Here is a 20,438-nt window from a genome sequence, read left to right on the forward strand (position 1 = left end):
GCAGCATGAACAGAAATGACTGTGCAGACTTTCATTAGTTTCAATAGAAAGTGAGAAACTTTGGATTTGACCAGTGCTGTCAGTGACGTTTCCGGGTGTAAACCTGAAAGTTTTGGTGGGTAAGTAGTTTATCTGGCACTCTGTAGAAGCTGGACCACTTGTTATACAGTGAGCCATCAGTGAGTGTGTGAGGAGCTGTATTTAATGGGCTTTACTTTTTTGTTAGAGACATTACACTTTTCTTTATGTTACTTCTGCAAATGCTCAGTCTGTTTTGTTGCAGCCTCGCTGAAGAAGACGGTGTGAGTTCATAGTATGAGCTTCGATAAATTTGTCCATCCCCGACCTCAGTCAGATGCATCATGATGCTGATCAAAAGCCGGAATGATTCTATATACTACTGATTATTTTTCACTTACTGTATGAGAATGTTTGTGAGAGATAGACCAACACGTCCTCACTCCCAACTCGTCAAATGTGTGACACATGGTCAGGCTCCCTCTGCTTCACCTATCGACACGCAGGGTACCCCCCTCGCGTCGAGGTAGTGGGTCCTCTCAGTGAATACTATAGAGCTCCCTAAATGTTGTTTATTCACGACAAGAGATTTCCGCGGAAGAGCCTGTTGTCCGTATATTTATATATTTCCAAAAATCACATTGTAGTGACGTATACTGAACACAATATATTATATAATATAAGCAACTACCTGAGAAACAGCAGATACAGCAGATAAATTAATTATAGGCTATTACTTTTGTATTGTTTATTGCATTTATGGAGGGAGTGATGTATGGCACAGCTAGACTGGGTGACTTTATTCACCCGCTTCGGCTGTTATCAGTCCAATGGGCGTTATTAGCACAAATCAGTCCCATAGATATGGGCCATCTCCTGCTAGATTGTTCAGAAGGTTGTTCTCATCCATCCAGATGGAGGATCACTAACAGGAGCGTGGAAGACTCCAGAATCCACTCTGGCTGGAATCCTGTGAATATGCAGTGTGTACAGGTGAGACCGTTTAAACGGACAGCATTTATAGAATGACTATTAAAAGTCAGCGAGTGTCAGTAATGTTAACTTGGTTATCTTAGTAATACACCGAGTGCTAATATAACAGCTTTAAGATGCATTTGTAGATATTATTACGTGTTTTACTGTCTTTATGGTGCTAGCTTAAAGCTACAGTTTAAACGTTAGCTTATATTAGCAAAGCTGTTACTGTTTAAACGATGTTAGCACAAAAATATTAGCTTCTGTCATGACTGATGAAGTTACTAGTTAATAAAGTTTTCAGTAAAGTGATTAATCGCAGCCACAGATTGACAGTAAATATCTCGATTAGCTTCAATGCATCTGTAATAAATATGTGCAAGTTTCAGTGCTTCGTTTAAACTGTATGATACTTATACTGACCCAGGGTCAGTGTAAAATACAATCCCAGCTGTGTGAACAAAGCCTGGCTCCTTTAATCCTGCATGACAAACCTCAGGATGCAGGTTATTATTACTCTTTCCTGCTGGCACACCTGTCACACCTGAGAGTCAGCTAGAAACTTACAGTTATGTGGACATCATGCAAAGACTGCCAGACTCTGTAATACTGTAAATGATCAGTGACTCAGGTTAACACTAAACTTTAAACGGCACCTCTGTGTCTCTGTGTGCTGAACATCTAGGATTGAGTCAGGCTGCATTGATTGTGGGACTTTTCTGTGTTAAAAGCAGGTTGAAGACGGCTCAGAAACATTTGAAGATTAAAATTTAGCATTATGGCTGCTGGTGGTTTGTAAAGCCTCTACTCAGCTGTATTTTTGTTACTAATTTATGTTTGTTGTTGTTTAACACAGATTTCAGAAGAGCAAAGATGGGCACTGTTGCTTAATCCTTAATAGTTTAACTGGATTGGAAATCAAAAAATTCCAGATTCTTCTACCACAGAAGTTTCATTTGTTGGTGTGGATCTGCTGAGTCACCTGAAGAACTCGTTTCATTCATTCTCCACAACTTTGACTTACAGAAATGTTTCACAGGAACTGATTCCTCCCAAAGGGTGAACTAGTGTGTTTCCATAGATTACCTATGTATGAATGTACTTCTTAAATGAAGGCAAGTGTTTGTCCTTTTTGTTCCTCAGGTACAGTACGTAATAAATCTGTTGAGTCAAATTATTGGTGATGTGATTCCACTTCATCCTAAAATATGTATGTTAAATATATACCTGGATAATTTTGTACCTGCTGCAAACAATAGAGCTCTGTTAACGATTGGATTTTTGGAAGCCAAGCGCTGTATTGCTATCTGTTGGAAAAATCAAAAAACATGTGGACTATCTTAATATTATTATTATTATTACTATTACTTTGTTTTTATTTTTTCTATTTTCACGGTGCACCATGTAAAACCGGTTAAAACCAATAAATAAATGTTAATAAAAAAAGAATTTAAAAAAATGCTGAGTTATGCACTTTTAATGAATTGGTCGTACCCATTTTAAAACTAAATTTAAAACCAACATTTATTTTTTCTTTGTACATTTCTAACAGTTAAAGCTCTCTAAGTGCAGCCTGCAGGCTGATGGTGGCCCTCGACTGTAACCAGAGACACTTCATTGATCAACAGTTCAAGTTAAACTGTGACTCAGACTCAGAGTAGAACAGCATTTCTATTAAAACTCTTCTGTTGCAGCAGTTAGAGCAGACTCGCCCTTCCTCACAGTGACAAACACAGCTCCTGTCAGCTCACACCTCACTGATGGCTGACTACAAAACTACAAACCAACACAAAAATGAAAATCAGCAACATAAACCAGCATCATGTGAACACACACATTAAAAAAAAACACTTAAAGTTACTTAGGTTGTGTGAGTTTTTCTTTTCTTCCTCTGAAACCTTTAATCCCACACGGACTCCTTCAACAACATCCTTTCTCAGCATGACCCATTTTATTAGTGAAACTGTCTCCTCTCTCACACAAGGAGAAACTTGTTTGACTTGTTCTGCTTGTTGGCCTGAACAGTTATTCTGACAAAGAGAAGCACCAACGTTTCCAGTGGAATTGACACAGTGAAATGAAAGGCTAAGTGTGCTGTTGCAAAAGGTGGGCTTCACAACACCCACTGCCAAATTCAAACATATACAAAGGTCTCAAAGTGAATTAAATACTATCCCTGGCTTTCGTTTTTGAAATAAAAGTGTGATTTATGAACTTGGTGCAACGTTGCATTTTTTAAAATGAGCTGTAAGCCAATACCTATCAAAAGCTATTAGGCCTACACATTTTTTAATTTATTTTTAACTACCACGTTATAATAAAGAACACAACCAGAACAGCACCAGATTAATGAGCTTCATATCCCTGAAAATTCTTACAAGTGTCCCTGTGCACTGAAAAAAAGGGACTGGCCATCTCTTGGATTTATGTAAGCATCTTGCATGTATTTAACACAATTGCCTCATGTTTTAAAGATAAATGTAACTATATAGTGTAAAAACGACATGATATGCAGAAAGGGTGTATTAAATTGTTCATATCATGTTCAGGTGAAGTAAGTCAATAAGATAGCAACGTTAAATCTCGTGAAACCACGCGTGATTTCATCTCGCGGGCTTTGGATCGTGGTTTAAAAAATGCATCCATCTCAGTCAAGTCGAGCAGCCAACTCTACGTTTTTTGGTATGTCTTGATTTTTTGAATTAATATTTACCATATTTCAGCCAAATGTAGTTAAACGTCTAAAGTGCCGCCATGTAACATGCTAAAAAAGAGCCGTTAGCTTATTTGCTGTTTTATCTGTTGTCAAAGAATTGGCGCTTTTTCATTTGAATTTGTCTTTGGCACAAGAGCCGTAATATCACATTAAACCTAATTGCGAGGCACTCATAACATAATTTGGTTTTCTGTGTGAATAGATTTGTCAACTGACTCTTCAGTTACATTGTGTATTTACTGCACCGTGGTGTTAGTGAGATTTTGGACATTGAACAGCTTTAGCTAATATCATCAGCGGTATTATGCTAGCTTACATCCCTACCCCTCCTGCCCTCACCTGCTGTCCTTTTGTTTTTGTTTTTGTTGATGCACATTGAGAGACCACATCTATTCTGCATTTCACCAGGAGTCAGCTGATGGATTGTGGGTTCAAGGTGTTATGGTAAGAAAGTATATTCTATTTTCGCTTAAGGTTTCTGTAACTTAATTATAATAGGTTTTTTATAATTATTAGGTGCATGCATACTCAAATAGACCACCCTATTAATACAACTGAGAAATCCAAAATCTGCCATAGGTTTAACTTATACCTGTATGTATTGTCAGAAAGGTGATTACTGGACTCACATTAATGCACACTTGAACTAAAATGAGGTTGTAACTTGTGGGTTCTTGGGTTGCAAATCAGAAATAAACACCTTTGGATTTTTTTAATCCCATAAGATCTGGAAGCACAGTTTTTATTCAACAAAACATTACTGATTATTAACCAAGCACAGTGCCTGCTGTTATTTCAAAATAATTTTATGTCATTTCAGATGAAATGCAGCATTCCAGTGCATCCCAACCATGCCTTTACAGTCAAGGTTTCTGACGGAGCTGAGTTTCTCTCTGACAGTCTGCTGAAAGTGTTTGCAAAGTGATCGGGGGAACAGGGCACAAAGCTAAAGGATGTAGCTGCCATAATGACAGTAAGAACTTTAAAATTCTTTAACTACAAAGTGTATATGTATTGCATTAGGTCAGTAAAAGATTTTTATGCTGCATCCATTGAAACAGTCAACTATTACCTGTGAGTACTGATTCCACCGAAAGGATGCCATAATTTTCGTCATGCATTTACTGGCCCACTGAGAAAAATTGATCTTTTTAAAAAAATAAATGTTCTGGAAACTATATATCCATAAAGTTGATGTCAAACAGGAACTTTTGATATTGCTTTGTAGATGCTGGTGTTGCATGTTGACTGGTTTAAGTTTTTGTCTGGGATCATTTTCTTCTGTGCTACTGAAAAGTTCACAAATCTCTGTTTTCTTTGTTATAATACTTTAGGATGACATTAATGCTCGAAGGGAGTCCCTCATCAAAGTGCTCCGCATCTGTGTGAAAGACAATTGCAACATCTTGGTGCAGGAGTTCATGGTGAGTGTTTTATGAGTAGATTGTGGCTTTGCAACATTTAAAAATGCATTTAGTTATCCACTTGATCCTCATTGGACTGGTTAGGACCAGTAGTCCTCTTTAATAATTTGAAGTTCACATGAGGCCTGGTAGTGAACTCGGCCGCCGGCCCTTGAGGCCCCACCCCTATATTAGGGGTCACATCAGTGTGAAAAAACTTTAAATTTGTCATTCTAGTGAACAAAGGAAAATCCCACCAATATTTACATTAGCTTTTGTTTGAAAAAAAAAAAAAAAAGACCAACAGCTAACCAAATTGTGGGGCTGAAAGTCTAAATTCTAACATCTTCTGAGTGACAAAACCTGGATTTCTGATGGGCCGGTGTCTTTCTAACAAAAACGAATGTAAAATTATGTTTTTCACCCTCTCTTAGAAACTCTGTTAGACCATGAATGGCAGCATGGCAGGCCACTCTTTGGCTATAGCTATTTACTATGTTGCTTGCATTGGTTTAAATTACTCTAACATTAGAACTGGTAGATTCAAAAGAGATGAGTTTAAAAGGGAATCTTAAAAAATGTTTTGTGTTTAACCAGGACTTGACTGAGGCCACTGCACAGATTGAGAAAACCACAATGAACATCTGTCTCCAGAGGATGCACCAGGCAATGACTTTTCTGATGTTGGCATCATCATCGAGGGTATAGTAGTTCTTCAAGATCTGGATAACGTGACCTTTGCAGTAGCCATGCTGTTTGGACCTTTTTTATTCCTTCAATATGAGTTACCCATCACAACTCTGCTACACTTTTGAGGTGATTCAAAGGGTGGTAATGGAGTTGGAAGCAACTCAGCTCTCAAGAAAAGTTCACAACTAAGACAAAACTGCTCCTGCAATGAAAGCTCACTGTTATGCATGTGAGGTGACCAGCTCTAGGTGAGAAGACATTTAAATCTCACACTTGTTCTGCTGCATTTTTGAAGCTCAATTCCAGGAACAGATCGCAGGGTTCATTTTTATATACACTGCAACTGCCATGAGGACGAGCCGTTTTTTTGTTGTTGTTGTTGTTGTTTGTTTTTCCTTTTACTCTGTACAAGTTCTCTGTTTGGCAGCATTTTTAAATTTCTCTTTGTATTTTTTCTTTCTTTTACTAGTGAAGAGATGTAGCATGAACAGTTATGCAGTCTAAATATCCCATATGGGCCGTGTGAAATGGTATTTTCAGTTTCATTCAGTTGAAGTAAGGAACGTTGAATATTTCTAAGTGTGCTGTTTTGAACCAAGATGTCACAGTATGATCAGTGCTGTAATTTTTGACAGTCACTGTATCAATGTTATTTTTGCATCTCTTGAATAAAGGTTTTGACCTGCAAGTGCTAATTTCTTTAGTTATTGGGGTAAAATGGGTAATGTTAATAGGAAGGTGTTTGCCAATTCAGTAACCTAATTTAATGTTAATGGAAACTAACATTATCTCAAATTGTTTAGTTATAATTGTTGTTTAACTGAATCTTGACGTCAGAGGCCTTAAATAGAATGTTTTGATTTGTTCTTTCCCAACATTTTTCAAAAGAAAGAGTCTAATTTCTTTGCTGTGATTGATTCCAGAGAACACGGAAGAACTGACATTATTTAACTGTTGATTTATATAGATTCAGTAGAGGAGTAATGTCAGTTTAATTCTTTACCTACTGTCAATGCAGTGAAATTAGACATTTTGTTTTGAAAGGTTACTGGTGGATGCCAGCAACCATCTTGGAAGAGGACAATATAATCTGTTATAAGGCCTCCATTTGAAAATTGTGTATTTGATACTAGAATATAATAGCAAAATGTAATTTGAAGATAACATGTAGTATTTAAGTGACCAAGTAGTATTGGGTAAAAGTTATTGAATGGTGTTGGGATAAAGTGAGAAAATTGTGAAGGATTAAAATATTTCAAGAGCTCAAATTACTTCATCAAAACATGTTTAAGTCACATTTTATCAACACAAATTGCACAGGTTTATTGAACATGAATAAATTGTGTTAATTTAACTCAATTGTTTAAGTTGCTGCCAAAGCAAAACATCTGTGTGCAACAAATGTCCACCATTGAATTAAGTAAATCCAACAACATATTTTTTTCAGTGTGTGGGCCTCATCCCTGTGCCATTCCCCAACTTGGATTAAAAACATTTTGAACCATGATGACTCACACACATGTCCCTGATGAATGACCTCTCAGACCAGCACGTTCTCACTCCTGAGGCGTAATATTTTTCTACACTTTGAACATCAGTGCCCAAAGTGGGGAAACGTAGCACCTAAACTTTTGAGTGCCAGTAAGTCACATTTGGAGTATTTAACTAGCACACACATGACACCAACGCTTTGGCCTGTTATGAACTACCCCTGAGCTGTTTAATATTACCACTATGCAGTAAATCCACAGTCCTGCCTTTGCTACAAAGTGTACTTGACTCTGCTGTATGCTGTGTAAATGTGACTTTTAGGCCGGGTGAAATCTGTGAGGCAGAATGAATATTTTATTTTAACACTGGTTGTGGCCATTCACATTATATGCTTAACAGTAGCCGCTATTTTATTGTATTTATTTATTTATTCATATTTATTTTTGGTTGATTGAGGCTGTTCGTGCTACTGGTGTGTTTGTGCAGTATAGGGTTAACGACAGATGACGTATTTGATTTCCCGTTTCAAGTCTATTAATGAGTTATGTTTTTACTACGAATCTGAAGGCCTAAAGTAGAGGTGACTGGGTGCCCTGGTGGTGGGATATTCCGTGGTTCGTGATTATTTATGCATTCGCCCACTGGTAATCCAGGCTCTGAATCAGGTAACAGTAGCTACCCCTCCCCCTGCGACCCACACACAATTATTATTATTATTATTATTATTATTATTATTATTATTATTATTATTATTATTATTATTATTATTATTATTATTATTAACAACAATAATAATAATACAGCCCACGTATTTGAAAAACGCATAAAGAAAGCAATTGATTCTCCACGTAATTCTGATCTTACTGCAGCAATTTAGAACAACTGACTTTTATTTCTGTTATTTCGCTTTTCTCTCCGCTGCTCTAAATTATCGGGCTGCTCTGTCTGCAGCTCCAATATGTTCGCTCATCTGTTCCGGGTATTTAACCGAAAGTGTGCGAAATGGATGAGAACAAGGTGATTTAAATAATGTGTTGGTCCGTTAATCTGTAGCAGTGCATAACGGTGAGCTGATGTAGGGATGCTGTAAATGTAGCACCTTAAACGTATTTAAATAAATATTTGAAAAATTCTGTTCCAGATTGTTCAGTTAATACAGTTTAAATAGATAAAGTTTATAAAGCTGTGAAGATCGTGTTTGATTTTGTGTGTTGGACATTTTTCACATATTGTCACAAATATAAACATTTTTAAGGAAACAACGATGAAATGTCTCATCGTTGTTTCCTTAAACGTACGTTTTGCTTTACTCGTAAAAGCGTGGGCACTGCTGTTCAGCTGAGCTAACAATAGAGAAACGAGGAAGTGGCATTCTATTCTCATCAGTAACCCGCGTCCGGTTTTTTTTTTTTGGGGGGGGGGGGTTCCTTCCGTGTTTGGAGCCATGTGCAACTTAACGTAAAGTCTGAGCTCTGGATGAGCAGGAATGTGGATTCTACCAAAGATATCCGGAGAAAACAACGTTTTTTGGGCTTTTTTTTTTAGTTGAGAATGCGCTGCTTCTGCGTCCGAAACTGGAAAGAAAGACACGGCAGTGAGTAGGCTACATTTGTACAAAAACCTTCCGCATCATACTGTGTTATGAAGACTCCTGATTTTCCTGACATTTGTGTGCTTTAAATGAAATATTATAAAAACAGCGCCCTCCTCTTAAGATCATAAACATGTCAGGCATGCTTGTTCACTGTATTTAGTTTTGAGTCGGGCTGCTGCATAAATACACAACGTCTTAAATCCACATTAGACTTCACTCCGCTGTGCATTTATTTGCATTTGCAGTTACTATTAAAAAAAGAATAAAGAAACTGGATTTAATTTATCGTGTTTCTCCAAAGGATACACCTGTCATGATTAATTTATCAGATTTATCAGATAACAGCTGATAATCTGAGCTGCAGTACATAATATAATGCTTGATTATCTACTGGAGCTGTGATATGAATTAATTGTCTCAGTTAATAAATGTTGTAAATAATGATGTAGTTAAATGTTCTCGTTCTGCGGTTTCACTCTTTAGGGCTCAATGAAGAATGCCAGGCTGCACAGCTCTCTTCCTCTCAGCAATAACAGCGACTCTCTTCTGTGCTGTAGTCGGTGAGTAGCTGCTAATGTTTCTGTTTCTAATATATATATATTAAAAGAACGGCATTTAATACAGTAATTACACAGAATTTGAAAGGTTTGCTTCTACAGAAAATATGAGATGTGATATCACAACTGTGCATTTTGTATTTTATGTCAACAGAAATATTTTTATACTTCTAAGAATAATTAGAAGAATTCTTATATTCTTTCATTTATTTATTACAGAGGATTTATTCTTGCACCATTCTTCATGTTTAAAATAAATTATTACAGCTTGAGTAGCGAAAGTAGAGCAATTCTGACTTTCAGCTCTTTATTTGTATTTTTTGATACTGGGTTTTTCTGTAAGCTGCTAACTACCATCCTGCTTTTCCCTTCTCCATGAGGCATCTTCTGGTGGTTCCATTGTAGCTTCACACACACACACACACACACACACACACACACACACACACACACACACACACACACACACGCAGTGGCACAAAGTCACATTCAGTGCAGAGCATCAGTGTACCAGACAGCTCCTTTCTGCAGCACTCTGAAGTTAATAATCTATTTCAGGAAAGAGCGCGAGTGTGTGTATGTTCGAGGGAGGAAGAGTGACTTGACATGAGAGAGAGGGGCTTCATAGGCCGACCATAAATATTGCCTCAGCTTGTATATTAAACACATTATGCATGGAAGGACTCTCTGAAATCTTACGGGTAGGCAGAAGCTCTTTTTGGATAAATTGATTTTATAATCCCAATTAGCCACACTTTGTATTTTTCTAATCTTGTGGGAGGTTGCATGTTTCTCCGTTGGTTTGTTTTGCAGAAGCTTTTTCCTATTATTATTATTATTATTATTTCCCCCCCCCCCCACTCAGGGGGAAATATCCAAGCAATCTCAGAGGGAACCAAAATGTGTCATTACAAACCATGTGAAAATGATCTGCCTTAAGTTGTTCATTATTTGTTTCTTTACTCATTTTTTGAGTTCTTTCTGCATTTTTTTTATAGTTCCTCACTTACTCTGTGTCTGTTTCCTCTTGCAGGTCAGACTAAATTCACTATGAGTGCAGAACAGGAGGTCTATCATGCAGAAGGTAACAGTAACATCACGTTGACCTGGCTGCTCCGTTTCGACACCAACAGGCCTCCTGACTTCCTACAAATAGAGATAATAAATGTGGAAAAGAAGACACGGGTTTTCTTCTATAACAGCAAAACTGGCACTGAGGTGTATCCAGATGAGAACTACAGAGGACGACTGCAGTGTGATCCACAGCTCGCCAGGAAAGGACGGCTTGAATGTCTCTTAACTGATCTCAGGCTCAACGACACGGGGACGTATCACTGCATCGTTGTCCTTAACGAAGAAGTTAGTTTCAAAACCTGTGACCTCATTGTTACAGGTAAGATGACATCACTGTTGGTATCCTGGACAATAACTAAATAGTAAACAAATATTTAGTCTTGGATAATTAAGGGATACTAAATCAGTGTGTGTCTTTTCAGTCAGGAACATTTTTCTATCTATATCACTGTAAAAAATAAATAAATAAATGACAAAAAACAACAACAAAGAAAACAACATTTTTTTAGTTCAGTTTGGTGACAATTTACAATTGTCACCATCTTGTATTATCAAGTCATCCAGTGTTGGCTAAAACACAAAGTAGCGTGATACTGGGATATTATTTTTCATAAATATATTAGTGTAGCACGTTTAGTAGTCACATTACAGTTACAATTATGTCAATTCAAGTAAGGTGCAAACTTTATCAAGGACAGAGCCAATTGGAGATTACTGCACTAGCCAAGCTACTGCTGGCTCCACTTTCACTGCTCTGAGATCAGTTTCAGTCTGTGCTTACTGTGGAAACAGAGGTAGCATTCGCAAGTACACAAGCACTTTCATTTATCTTTATAAAGTTGAGTGTGTGTGATGTGAGAAACTTTTAATAACTTGTTTAACACATTAGTAATGAAAGCTTTGATGATAGAGAGGGATAACTCGTGCCTTGTGTGGTTAAATGGCTTTTTAGTAAAAGTGTAATTTCGCTCGCCCCGCCCACTTAAGATCAGTGGCCGTAAGATCAGTAACTTCCTCATCCATGTGTTTATGGACCTTGTTCTGTTTACTGGTGTGCAGTCATATTGGAACAGGAAGGGGCCATCCCCAAACTATTCCCGCAAACTTGAGACCGTTAAATTTTCCAAAATGTCTGTCTGAAGCATTAAAAGTCCCGTTCACTGCAACTAAGGGGCCGAGCGCAATCTTGAAAAAACAACCTCACACCATAAGCTCCCCTCCACCAAACTTGACTCTTGGGTCAATGCAGTCAGACAAGTACAGTTCTCCGGACAACCCAGACTCGTCCATCAGAACAAGGCAGCTCTGAAGCTAAATGAGGGTCCAGCCTGGTAACAAGATGTAATGAACAAAGCGACCAGTTGGTGGTTTTGGAAAATTGTTTTCACAAAACGAGGAAATAGAGTAAAGCTAAAATTCACTTGGAGTTGTGTAACTCCAGTGCTTGCTCTGCATCAGCTTCTCCAAACCAAAAATTTTAAGCTACTAAACACTTCACCTTCATTACTTACACTTTCTTGCCCACAGAAGTTTGCATTTAATGATCCTGTCACTCATACTTGTCCAATATCTTTGCAGCTGCTGTTGAAAAGAAGAAGACAGAAACACTGAAACCAGAGAGCCGTGAGAGGATCAGTCTCTATTTAGCTCTGGGTTTGTTTGTAGTGGTGATTTTTGCACTTTCCCTGCATTACGACGATTATGGGTGATCGTGGCTCAAGAGTTTGGAGTTCGCCTTGTAATCGGCCCCGGCTTGGACAGTCTCGGTCGTTGTGTCCTTGGGCAAGACACTTCACCCGTTGCCTACTGATGGTGGTCAGAGGGCCCGGTGGCGCCAGTGTCCGGCAGCCTCACCTCTGTCAGTGCGCCCCAGGGTGGCTGTGGCTACAATGTAGCTTCACCAGTGTGTGAATGGGTGGATGACTGGATGTGTAAAGCGCTTTGGGGTCCTTAGGGACTAGTAAAGCGCTATACAAATACAGGCCATTTATACAAATACAGGCCATCACATAATTTTAACGTGTTGTAAATAATTAATATAATTTGTATTTATGTAAAGTAGTAGCCTTATTACAGATCACTCCTGAGGTCAACTCTGACTTTGTTGGGGTGTGGAGATGTTGTTGGTGCACTGTAAAGTGGATAAACTCTGAGGGCACTGATTTTTATTAATATTTGTGTTGGTGCTGGCTTTTGCACTTTTTTTTCTCTCTTCTCAGAGCCAAGAAAAAAAAATACAAATTGTATTCAAACTATGTGGAAACAGTTTTTAGTACAGTATAAATTCTGTTTACCAAATAGTGAGAATTGGTTCCTTTCACTTTGGTTGGATAAGACTGTCTCCTTATGCATGTAGTCACCATCTAAATGTAAAATCTCAGCCAGAAGGAACTCTGTTATTTACTAATGAAGAAGGGAAAAACTCTTTTGGTGCGTATTAACACATATCATTTTCATGAATATGTTACAAAGCACTAAATGTGAAAAATCGGATGCTTTTACAAATTAATTATATCAGCTACCTCAAATAGATGTTAGTCAGTAGACGTCATCATGGTGCTGTTTTCATCTGTGAACTGAGAAGGTCCGCACTGAGCACTGACACTAACTTAAATGATGGTTATGTGTTAAATATTACAGACTAACTTGACCATTGTGATACCTTTTCAAAAACACTATCAATATCAGAGGTCAAAGTCTGTGTGACAGAAGAGTTATTCTCTGATTTACATTTGTCTTGTAACAGTTTCCTTCTTGTATAATGATACACTGAGATTATTAAACTAATGTAGTTAGCTCGTATGCTTTCAAACAATTTTTTTTGTTTGTTCTTCATCTTGTAGTTTTAAAGTGGATCTATTCTGCTTTTCCTTATGTAATGTTCTAGTGATTGACGTTCATGTTAGACTTGGCCAAAGTTTCAGAAGCCAAAAATACAGGCTTCAGACTGACCCACCCACCCACTGTTGAAATGTTCTGTTTATAAGGGGCAGCTGCTTAAATTAAATTGGACTCAAAGGGGAGGACCTAAAACATCTGGTTTCCAACACAGGATGAGCTAAGGGGCTGCACCATGATCTGGTCTAAGATAAAGATTATTTTGGATTGTAAATCATGCATTAACCCAGTTATTTGTAGTATTGTAGGGTTATTACCTTACAATATAAAGCACCTTGAAATGACCTTTGATTTGGTGCAATACAAATAAAATTGAATTGAAATTAAAATTAACATCATGAAGCTGGAAATGAGCAGAATACATCTCCTTTAAAGTTGTTTGTTTTGTTTTTTACAAAATCCTTAAAACCACACAAAGCTGACATAGTGAACAAGCCACACAGATGTTTTTAAACGCACTAAATACAACTCTTAAACTCTTTAAAAAATATGTTTTACATTTTCTAAAACAGTTTGTGTAATTTTTACATTTCCCCCCAACAAAGACAGACACACACACACACACACACACACACACACACACACACACACACACACACACACACACACACACACACACACACAAACCTGCCTGCCCAAATTGGCCTTCTGAAGAGTTTCCTACTGTTTATAATGTGTATATATTTATATCTGTTTCAAAGAACTTTTACTTTTCTGCATATAATTCTTTTTATCAGAGATCAAAAACTCTGAAAATATGCACAAAATAATTAACAAGTTCACTGTGAGGGAGAATAATAAGTAATAAGTTAATATGTTTCCGAAAGTTGAATTTGGTGCATTGGTAAGTGTGAAACAGATTTACAGTGAGGATGAACATAAAGAAAACAAAATATCTGATGCCTGACTAATTCATATGTGCCTTTTGTGTCTTTGGATTAACTGGTTGATCTGTTACATCAGATGTGAACAGACCTTTCTCAGCTGCTCTTCTTCCATTCTGGCTGCAAAGGGATTGAAGAAGTTCTATATACATACATTTCATTAGATCAGCTGACCCTGAGCCTTGGTCCTGGTGTAATAGTCTCAGGATGCTGAGGGACCTCCCATAATGCACTGATCGTTTCTTCTCATTAACGCTTTTCTTTGTTTTCTTTACTCACCACTGCTGCATGTCATTAATGTGTCTCTCTATGCTCTCCTTTGTTCTCTTCTTGCCCCCATGCCCAACCAGTCATGGCAGATGGTTGCCCCTCCTTGAGCTTGGTTCCATCCAAATTTTCTTCCTGTTAAAAGAGGAGTTTTCCTTCCCACTGTCACCAAGTGCTTGCTCATAGGGGCTCATCTGATTGTTGAAGTTTTGTCTCCAGTATTTTAGGGTCTTTACCGTATAGTGTGAAATGTCTTGAGTTGACTGAATTGAACTGAACTGAATGACTGTTCTGTGTAGATTTATTCATTTGTTATTGTTTTAATATTATATACTTTGTGCTTAATGCTTTAATATTATAAATGTAAATGCATTTTAATTATATGCGTACAGTAAAAAAATAAAAGAGGAAATTTACTCTTTTACCACTGAAAACAGTTTGATTGTAAATAAACTTAACACTGCTCATCCAACAGTGTCAAAGAAAAACAACATATTTCTAAAGTGTGCATGTCCCAAACACAACCTATAATTGCACTTGATGACATTAGATAAAAATTTGACCTATTTTCAAAGCATCTGAACAAAAGCGACTGCTTTTCTGTCTACTGGGAGAGACTGACGAGAAGACATTAGTCAGATTCAAACATGAAACTGGCAGAGATGCGGTTTTCAAGGCCGCTTCAGCAGGAGGGACATTTAGTCTGAGAAATTGGAAAAGTAATTTTTTACCTGACTCACTGTCTCCCACTGTTTTTCAAAACCAATGCTGTCAACTAATAGTTTCATTATTAATTTGCTGAGCGGTATTGTTTGTGAATTTTCCTGCTGTACTCACAACTCTGACGAACACTGAACACTCGGCATTTGTTCAAGATTGTCTGTTAGTCCCAAATATTTGATTAATTTGGATAACTTTCCTTTAAGGATGAAGACAACAGGTAAATGATCAAACTTTGCTAGTATTGACAAGAGCTGTAATATCTGGATATCAAATTGTGATGATTTAAATTAGTTTAAAGTTTAGTTAAATTAGTTAGCTCAGTTTGAAGTGTTCCTTTGTTCACAGTTTGAAAGGCACTGAAAAATGCTTAGTGCCCAAATACGAATTACCTGACTGCAAACATCAAAAGGAAAACACATTTTACACAGCCTGCTGCTCTCAGCTGTGTTCATATTGGCCAGTGTATGATGTAACTCCAGTCCACCTGCAGCAGTCAGTGAAAGGATCTCTGCTAATTCTTAAGAACCAGCCCAGGAACCCTCGCTTAGATCATCTGCTTAGCCAAGTGGTAATCACGCCTCTCCGAGTGTGTTTACTAGTGTAGAGTGTTTTTTTGTTTTTTTTTCTGTGCCATAAGGTGTTTCTGTTCTTTCTTCAATCTGTTTTCCAAGGGGCCCAAAGAATCTCTCTTCAAACAGGGTTTCAAACCCTGATATCTTATCCCAGTACTCTCTCCCCTCCTATGATCTGCCACAAGCAAACCAGTTTCTCCCTCCAGGACCTGATAGCTAGCGATGAGAATTGATAAGAATTTAGCGATTCCGATTCCATTATTGATATCAGTTATTCATTCAATCTCTTATCAATTCTAATCGGCTCATTATCACCAAAATCTGCAAGCATGTCAAAGTTCAGTTCGGTTCGGTTCATTTTTATTTCAAATATGTACATTCATCATCATTAAAAATATCATTCCATTCTTTCGTTTGAAAAGGAGTAGGCAGAAGTACGCACTTATTTGGCCCTACCCCCTCAGGTTTTACCTCTCATTCATTTAATTTTCTTTCAGTCTTAAATTAAACAAACACATATCAATCAAAAGCAAAGCAAAGCAAAACGAAAAATACAAAAAAATCAAACAAAGAAGCAAACAAACCCCACCACAGTATACTTTCTTTCATATAAACGAAGACAAAATCTGTAAATACCTAGATTCACAAATTATGAAACAAACAAACTAAAACACCATTACCAACAACATTACTGTTCTGGGTTAACCCCGTTGTCTTCATTCTTATATTTGTTTAAAATTTAAAGTCATTACATTCATGCAAATTAATTGTATGTTGAATAGTCAAATGTTTCTGTTGGAGGTATTTCCCCTCTTTGTTGTGATCTGCGTTGGGTCATTGCTCAAAAAAAGAAATGTAATTATGAGATAGTGTGTTTCAGGTCAATTTACAGAGAAATTCAATAGTAATGTAATGAATAGAGTAACACATTACTTTCTTCTGGCAGTAATTAAGTAATGTACTGCAATACTCATAAGAAAAAGTGTTGTGTATAATACTGTTTCAATATAAACCTGAAACCACAGTCCCACACAGCGACAAAAGTCCTTATCCTGCTGGAGGCACATATATTTCTCTTAGCATTTAGTAGTGATGGGATTTCCGGCTCTTTTTAGAGAACCGGCTCTTTCGGCTCCGAACCGGCTCTTCAGGTTGTTTTGTTGCTTTAATTAATTTATTATTAACAATATATAAAATTATGCACAAAAGGAATTATTAATGGGAAAAAAAGTGGTTTTGTTTATATATTTTTATATATAAATATGTGCAGTGGCCCCTAGAGACAAAGCACGTACAAACTCCAAAAAGCACGTCCAACTTCCAAAGCACATACAAACACCAATACACATTTCTAGCGTTTACTGAACTTCCAAAACAGAGCTACCTAGATCACTTAAATTATACAATTGAAAGAATATGTGTATTGTTTGTGTATTTATACACAAGCACTCATATATATTCAAATAATTAAAAAAAAAAAGTTCATTTACCTGTTACTACCACACACCAAATCCGGTCATTGGTACTTCCTGGTTTGTGTAGCCACTAGGTAACAAAAGCTCAACACTGTGCCGAGCATCCTGGAGCACTTCTGTTGTGTTTTGTACGTGTTTTGGAGTTTGTACGTGCTTTGTCTCTAGGGGCCACTGTAAATTAGATTAGATTAGATGAAACTTTATTAATCCCTCGAGTGGGTTCCTCTGGGAAATTCAGTTTCCAGTAGCAAAACACCGAAAGAAGTTGCATGTTACAGATACATTAAGGGGAATGAGAGTAAGGATATAAGCATAAATACACCATATATACACATATACACATATATAGATACAGAATATACAATATGGATAAATAGGATTGCTCATTTGAGTGAGTATATTGCACAGTGATTATTGCACAGTCAAATATAAGAAAAAAAGACAAAACAAATATTGCAAATATTGCACAGTGTAAAAAAGCACCGACAGCTCAGTTGTTCCCGCCTCCTTTGTCCTCCTGTTTCCCCTCCCTCTCCCCTCCAGTGAGGAGTTAAACAGTCTGATGGCGTGTGGGACAAAGGAGTTTTTAAGTCTGTTGGTTTTTGACTTTGGGAGAAGCAGCCTGTCGCTGAATAGGCTCCTCTGATTGTTTACGACCGTGTGCAGAGGATACCCGGCATTGTCCATAATGTCCATCAGTTTCTTTAAGGTCCTCTTCTCTGCCACTGTCACCAGAGTGTCCAGCTTCATGCCGACCACAGAGCCAGCCTTCCTGATCAGTTTCTCCAGCCTGCATGAGTCCTTCTTTGCTGTGCTGCTCCCCCAGCACACCACAGCATAGAAAAGTACTCCAGCAACCACCGACTGGTAAAACATCCTCAGGAGCTTCCTGCAGATGTTAAAAGACCTCAGCCTCCTGAGGAAGTACAGTCGGCTTTGGGCTTTTTTATACAGGTGCTCTGTGTTGCATGACCAGTCCAGTTTATTGTCCACCCACAGCCCGAGGTACTTGTACTTGTTGACCACCTCCACCTCCTCTCCCTCTATCTGAACTGGCAGTGGACATTCTCTGGACCTCCCGAAGTCCACAACCAGTTTCTTGGTCTTTGAAGTGTTGAGTTGCAGGTGGTTTGTGTGACTCCATGCGACAAAGTTCGTCAGCAGACTTCTGTACTCCTCTTCCTGATCATCCCAGATACACCCCATGATGGCCATGTCGTCTGCAAACTTCTGAATATGGCATAATTCAGAGTTGTAGCAGAAGTCAGAGGTGTACAGGGTGAAGAGAAGTGGGGACAGCACAGTTCCCTGTGGTGCTCCTGTGCGGCTGACTTGTATTTTTATTTTTATTAATATACTTTTATTTATTCACTCCACATAAAATGTAATAAATAAATCATATAATACAAAAGCCAACTATTAGCGGTTCAACTTTTAACTATTTAAATTTTCAGCTTTTTCCTTTTAAACATCTTTAAAGTGAAACAACACAAAACACTGCAAACCACAATACAATTAAATATAAATTAAAATATGAAAACAAAAAGAACATGCATATTCTCTGTCATAGGGACCTGCATGAATAAACTTTCTGAATCCTTTATCATCCGCAACTGAAAATAGTTGTGGATGATTACTATACCTTTCTAATGTGACGTTGTTGTCCCTGTCTCTCTTTCTCTCTCTCTCCCTCCTGTAGTTACCTAGCATGTGTAACTACCGCCCCTCCCCCCTCTTCCCAGCACAAAGCACAAGGCTCGCGTGCGGAGTGAAGCAAAAGTGCGAGAGAGAGGGTGAGAGAAAGAAAAAACAAACCCAGGGCTCGCGATAAGGAGCCGGCTCGCGTCATTCACGTCAAAGACCCGGCTCTAAGAGCCATTTTGTTCGCGACCGACACATCACTAGCATTTAGGTATAAACACAAAGAAAAATGAATACCAGCACAAAGAGATTTTAAAGTGATCGCCATTCTGATTCTACTTTAGAAACATGGACTGTATTATTGTAGGGTCTTTACCTTACAATATAACACACCTTCAGCCAACTGTTGTTGTGATTTAGTGCTACATAAATAAATAAAATACCATACAATACAAAGCAATTTGTCCACACTGAAAACTATTTTGCGAGCGTGTACATACAATATAACACAATACAATATAATAGGACGACCACAGATATGAGTCCACTGTCAGAGGCCATCAGAAGATCATTTGATGATCAATAAGCTGTTTTACAACTAATCTTTTAAGCATTTTTGAGATAAAAGGAAGGTTGAAGATTATCTTATAATAAGCTATTAATGATGAGATTTTTTTTTTTAAATTACAGCCACCTTAAAGGCCTGCAGTATGTTTTTGGTTTCAGAAAAGGTGATCAAGTTCGGTTTAATCTATTCTGAATGTCTTCACCCTGAGTTAACCTCATGCATGAGAAAGAAAGCCATGAATGAAACTCTGATACTACAAATCATCGTGTCAACGGTTACAGAAAGGGAGGAGCCACCATTTTAAATGAGTGCTTGGAATATGAATGTGTCAGTGTGGAAACTGATGAAATTGATATCTATCGAAATCTACTCTACATTTTATTTTTAAACATAACTAAACTGGGATAAAAGGCAAAGAGATTGCAACTTAAAAAGAAACACTGTCATCTAGTTAGACCTAGTAAGACTGCATGCTGCCTGACAGCACTTAATAATGCAGTGACAGTCTCATTTAGATTAGCAAGAATGAAACTAGTTCAGGAGAGCACTGCTAGATAAACAATGAGGTTTGTGACGATGTGGTTGTGGTGAACCCGGAAAATGCTGACTGAAGATTAAGAACAACTCAGGACACAATAAGTCTGTAAAAAAGAGAGAAGTGACAAAATGGTAACAAGAGAGTATTCTGATGAAGAGACCAAACCTTTAAACTGAACTGAAACATAACCATCTTCCTATAATGATATGCATGCAAGCTTCTCCTCATCCACATGCACAGGAAGTTAAGTTTTGCATCAGACACATCTGGCACAGAATGACACAGCAAAATAAAGTGAAATGTTATTTATGCCAAATAATAGTTGGGGGAAAAAAAAGGATAAATGTGAGAAGT

The 20,438-nt window shown here is 37.7% G+C and overlaps 2 protein-coding genes and 1 long non-coding RNA gene across 3 annotated transcripts in view; 2 read left to right on the forward strand and 1 right to left on the reverse strand.

Annotated features, from left to right (window-relative positions):
• The window catches only part of LOC308401547 (uncharacterized protein), a 201,331-nt gene that overhangs the window by 7,227 nt on the left and 173,666 nt on the right, over positions 1–20,438 (reverse strand). The gene's annotated exons all lie outside the window — the stretch shown is intronic.
• Positions 3,525–7,203, forward strand: LOC308401857. The gene is made up of 5 exons (XR_013972625.1): positions 3,525–3,675; positions 4,090–4,153; positions 4,530–4,682; positions 5,044–5,133; positions 5,710–7,203. It is a non-coding gene; the product is annotated as an uncharacterized lncRNA (long non-coding RNA).
• Positions 8,724–12,622, forward strand: LOC308401654 (programmed cell death 1 ligand 1-like). The gene is made up of 4 exons (XM_080889973.1): positions 8,724–8,887; positions 9,371–9,447; positions 10,478–10,837; positions 12,097–12,622. The coding sequence occupies exons 2-4, from the start codon at positions 9,384–9,386 to the stop codon at positions 12,225–12,227; spliced, it is 555 nt and encodes a 184-aa protein (XP_080746099.1). The 5' UTR covers positions 8,724–8,887; positions 9,371–9,383; the 3' UTR covers positions 12,228–12,622.

This window comes from Rhamphochromis sp. 'chilingali', assembly GCF_963969265.1.
Source record: "Rhamphochromis sp. 'chilingali' genome assembly, chromosome: 1".
Taxonomy (NCBI): Eukaryota; Metazoa; Chordata; class Actinopteri; order Cichliformes; family Cichlidae; genus Rhamphochromis; species Rhamphochromis sp. 'chilingali'.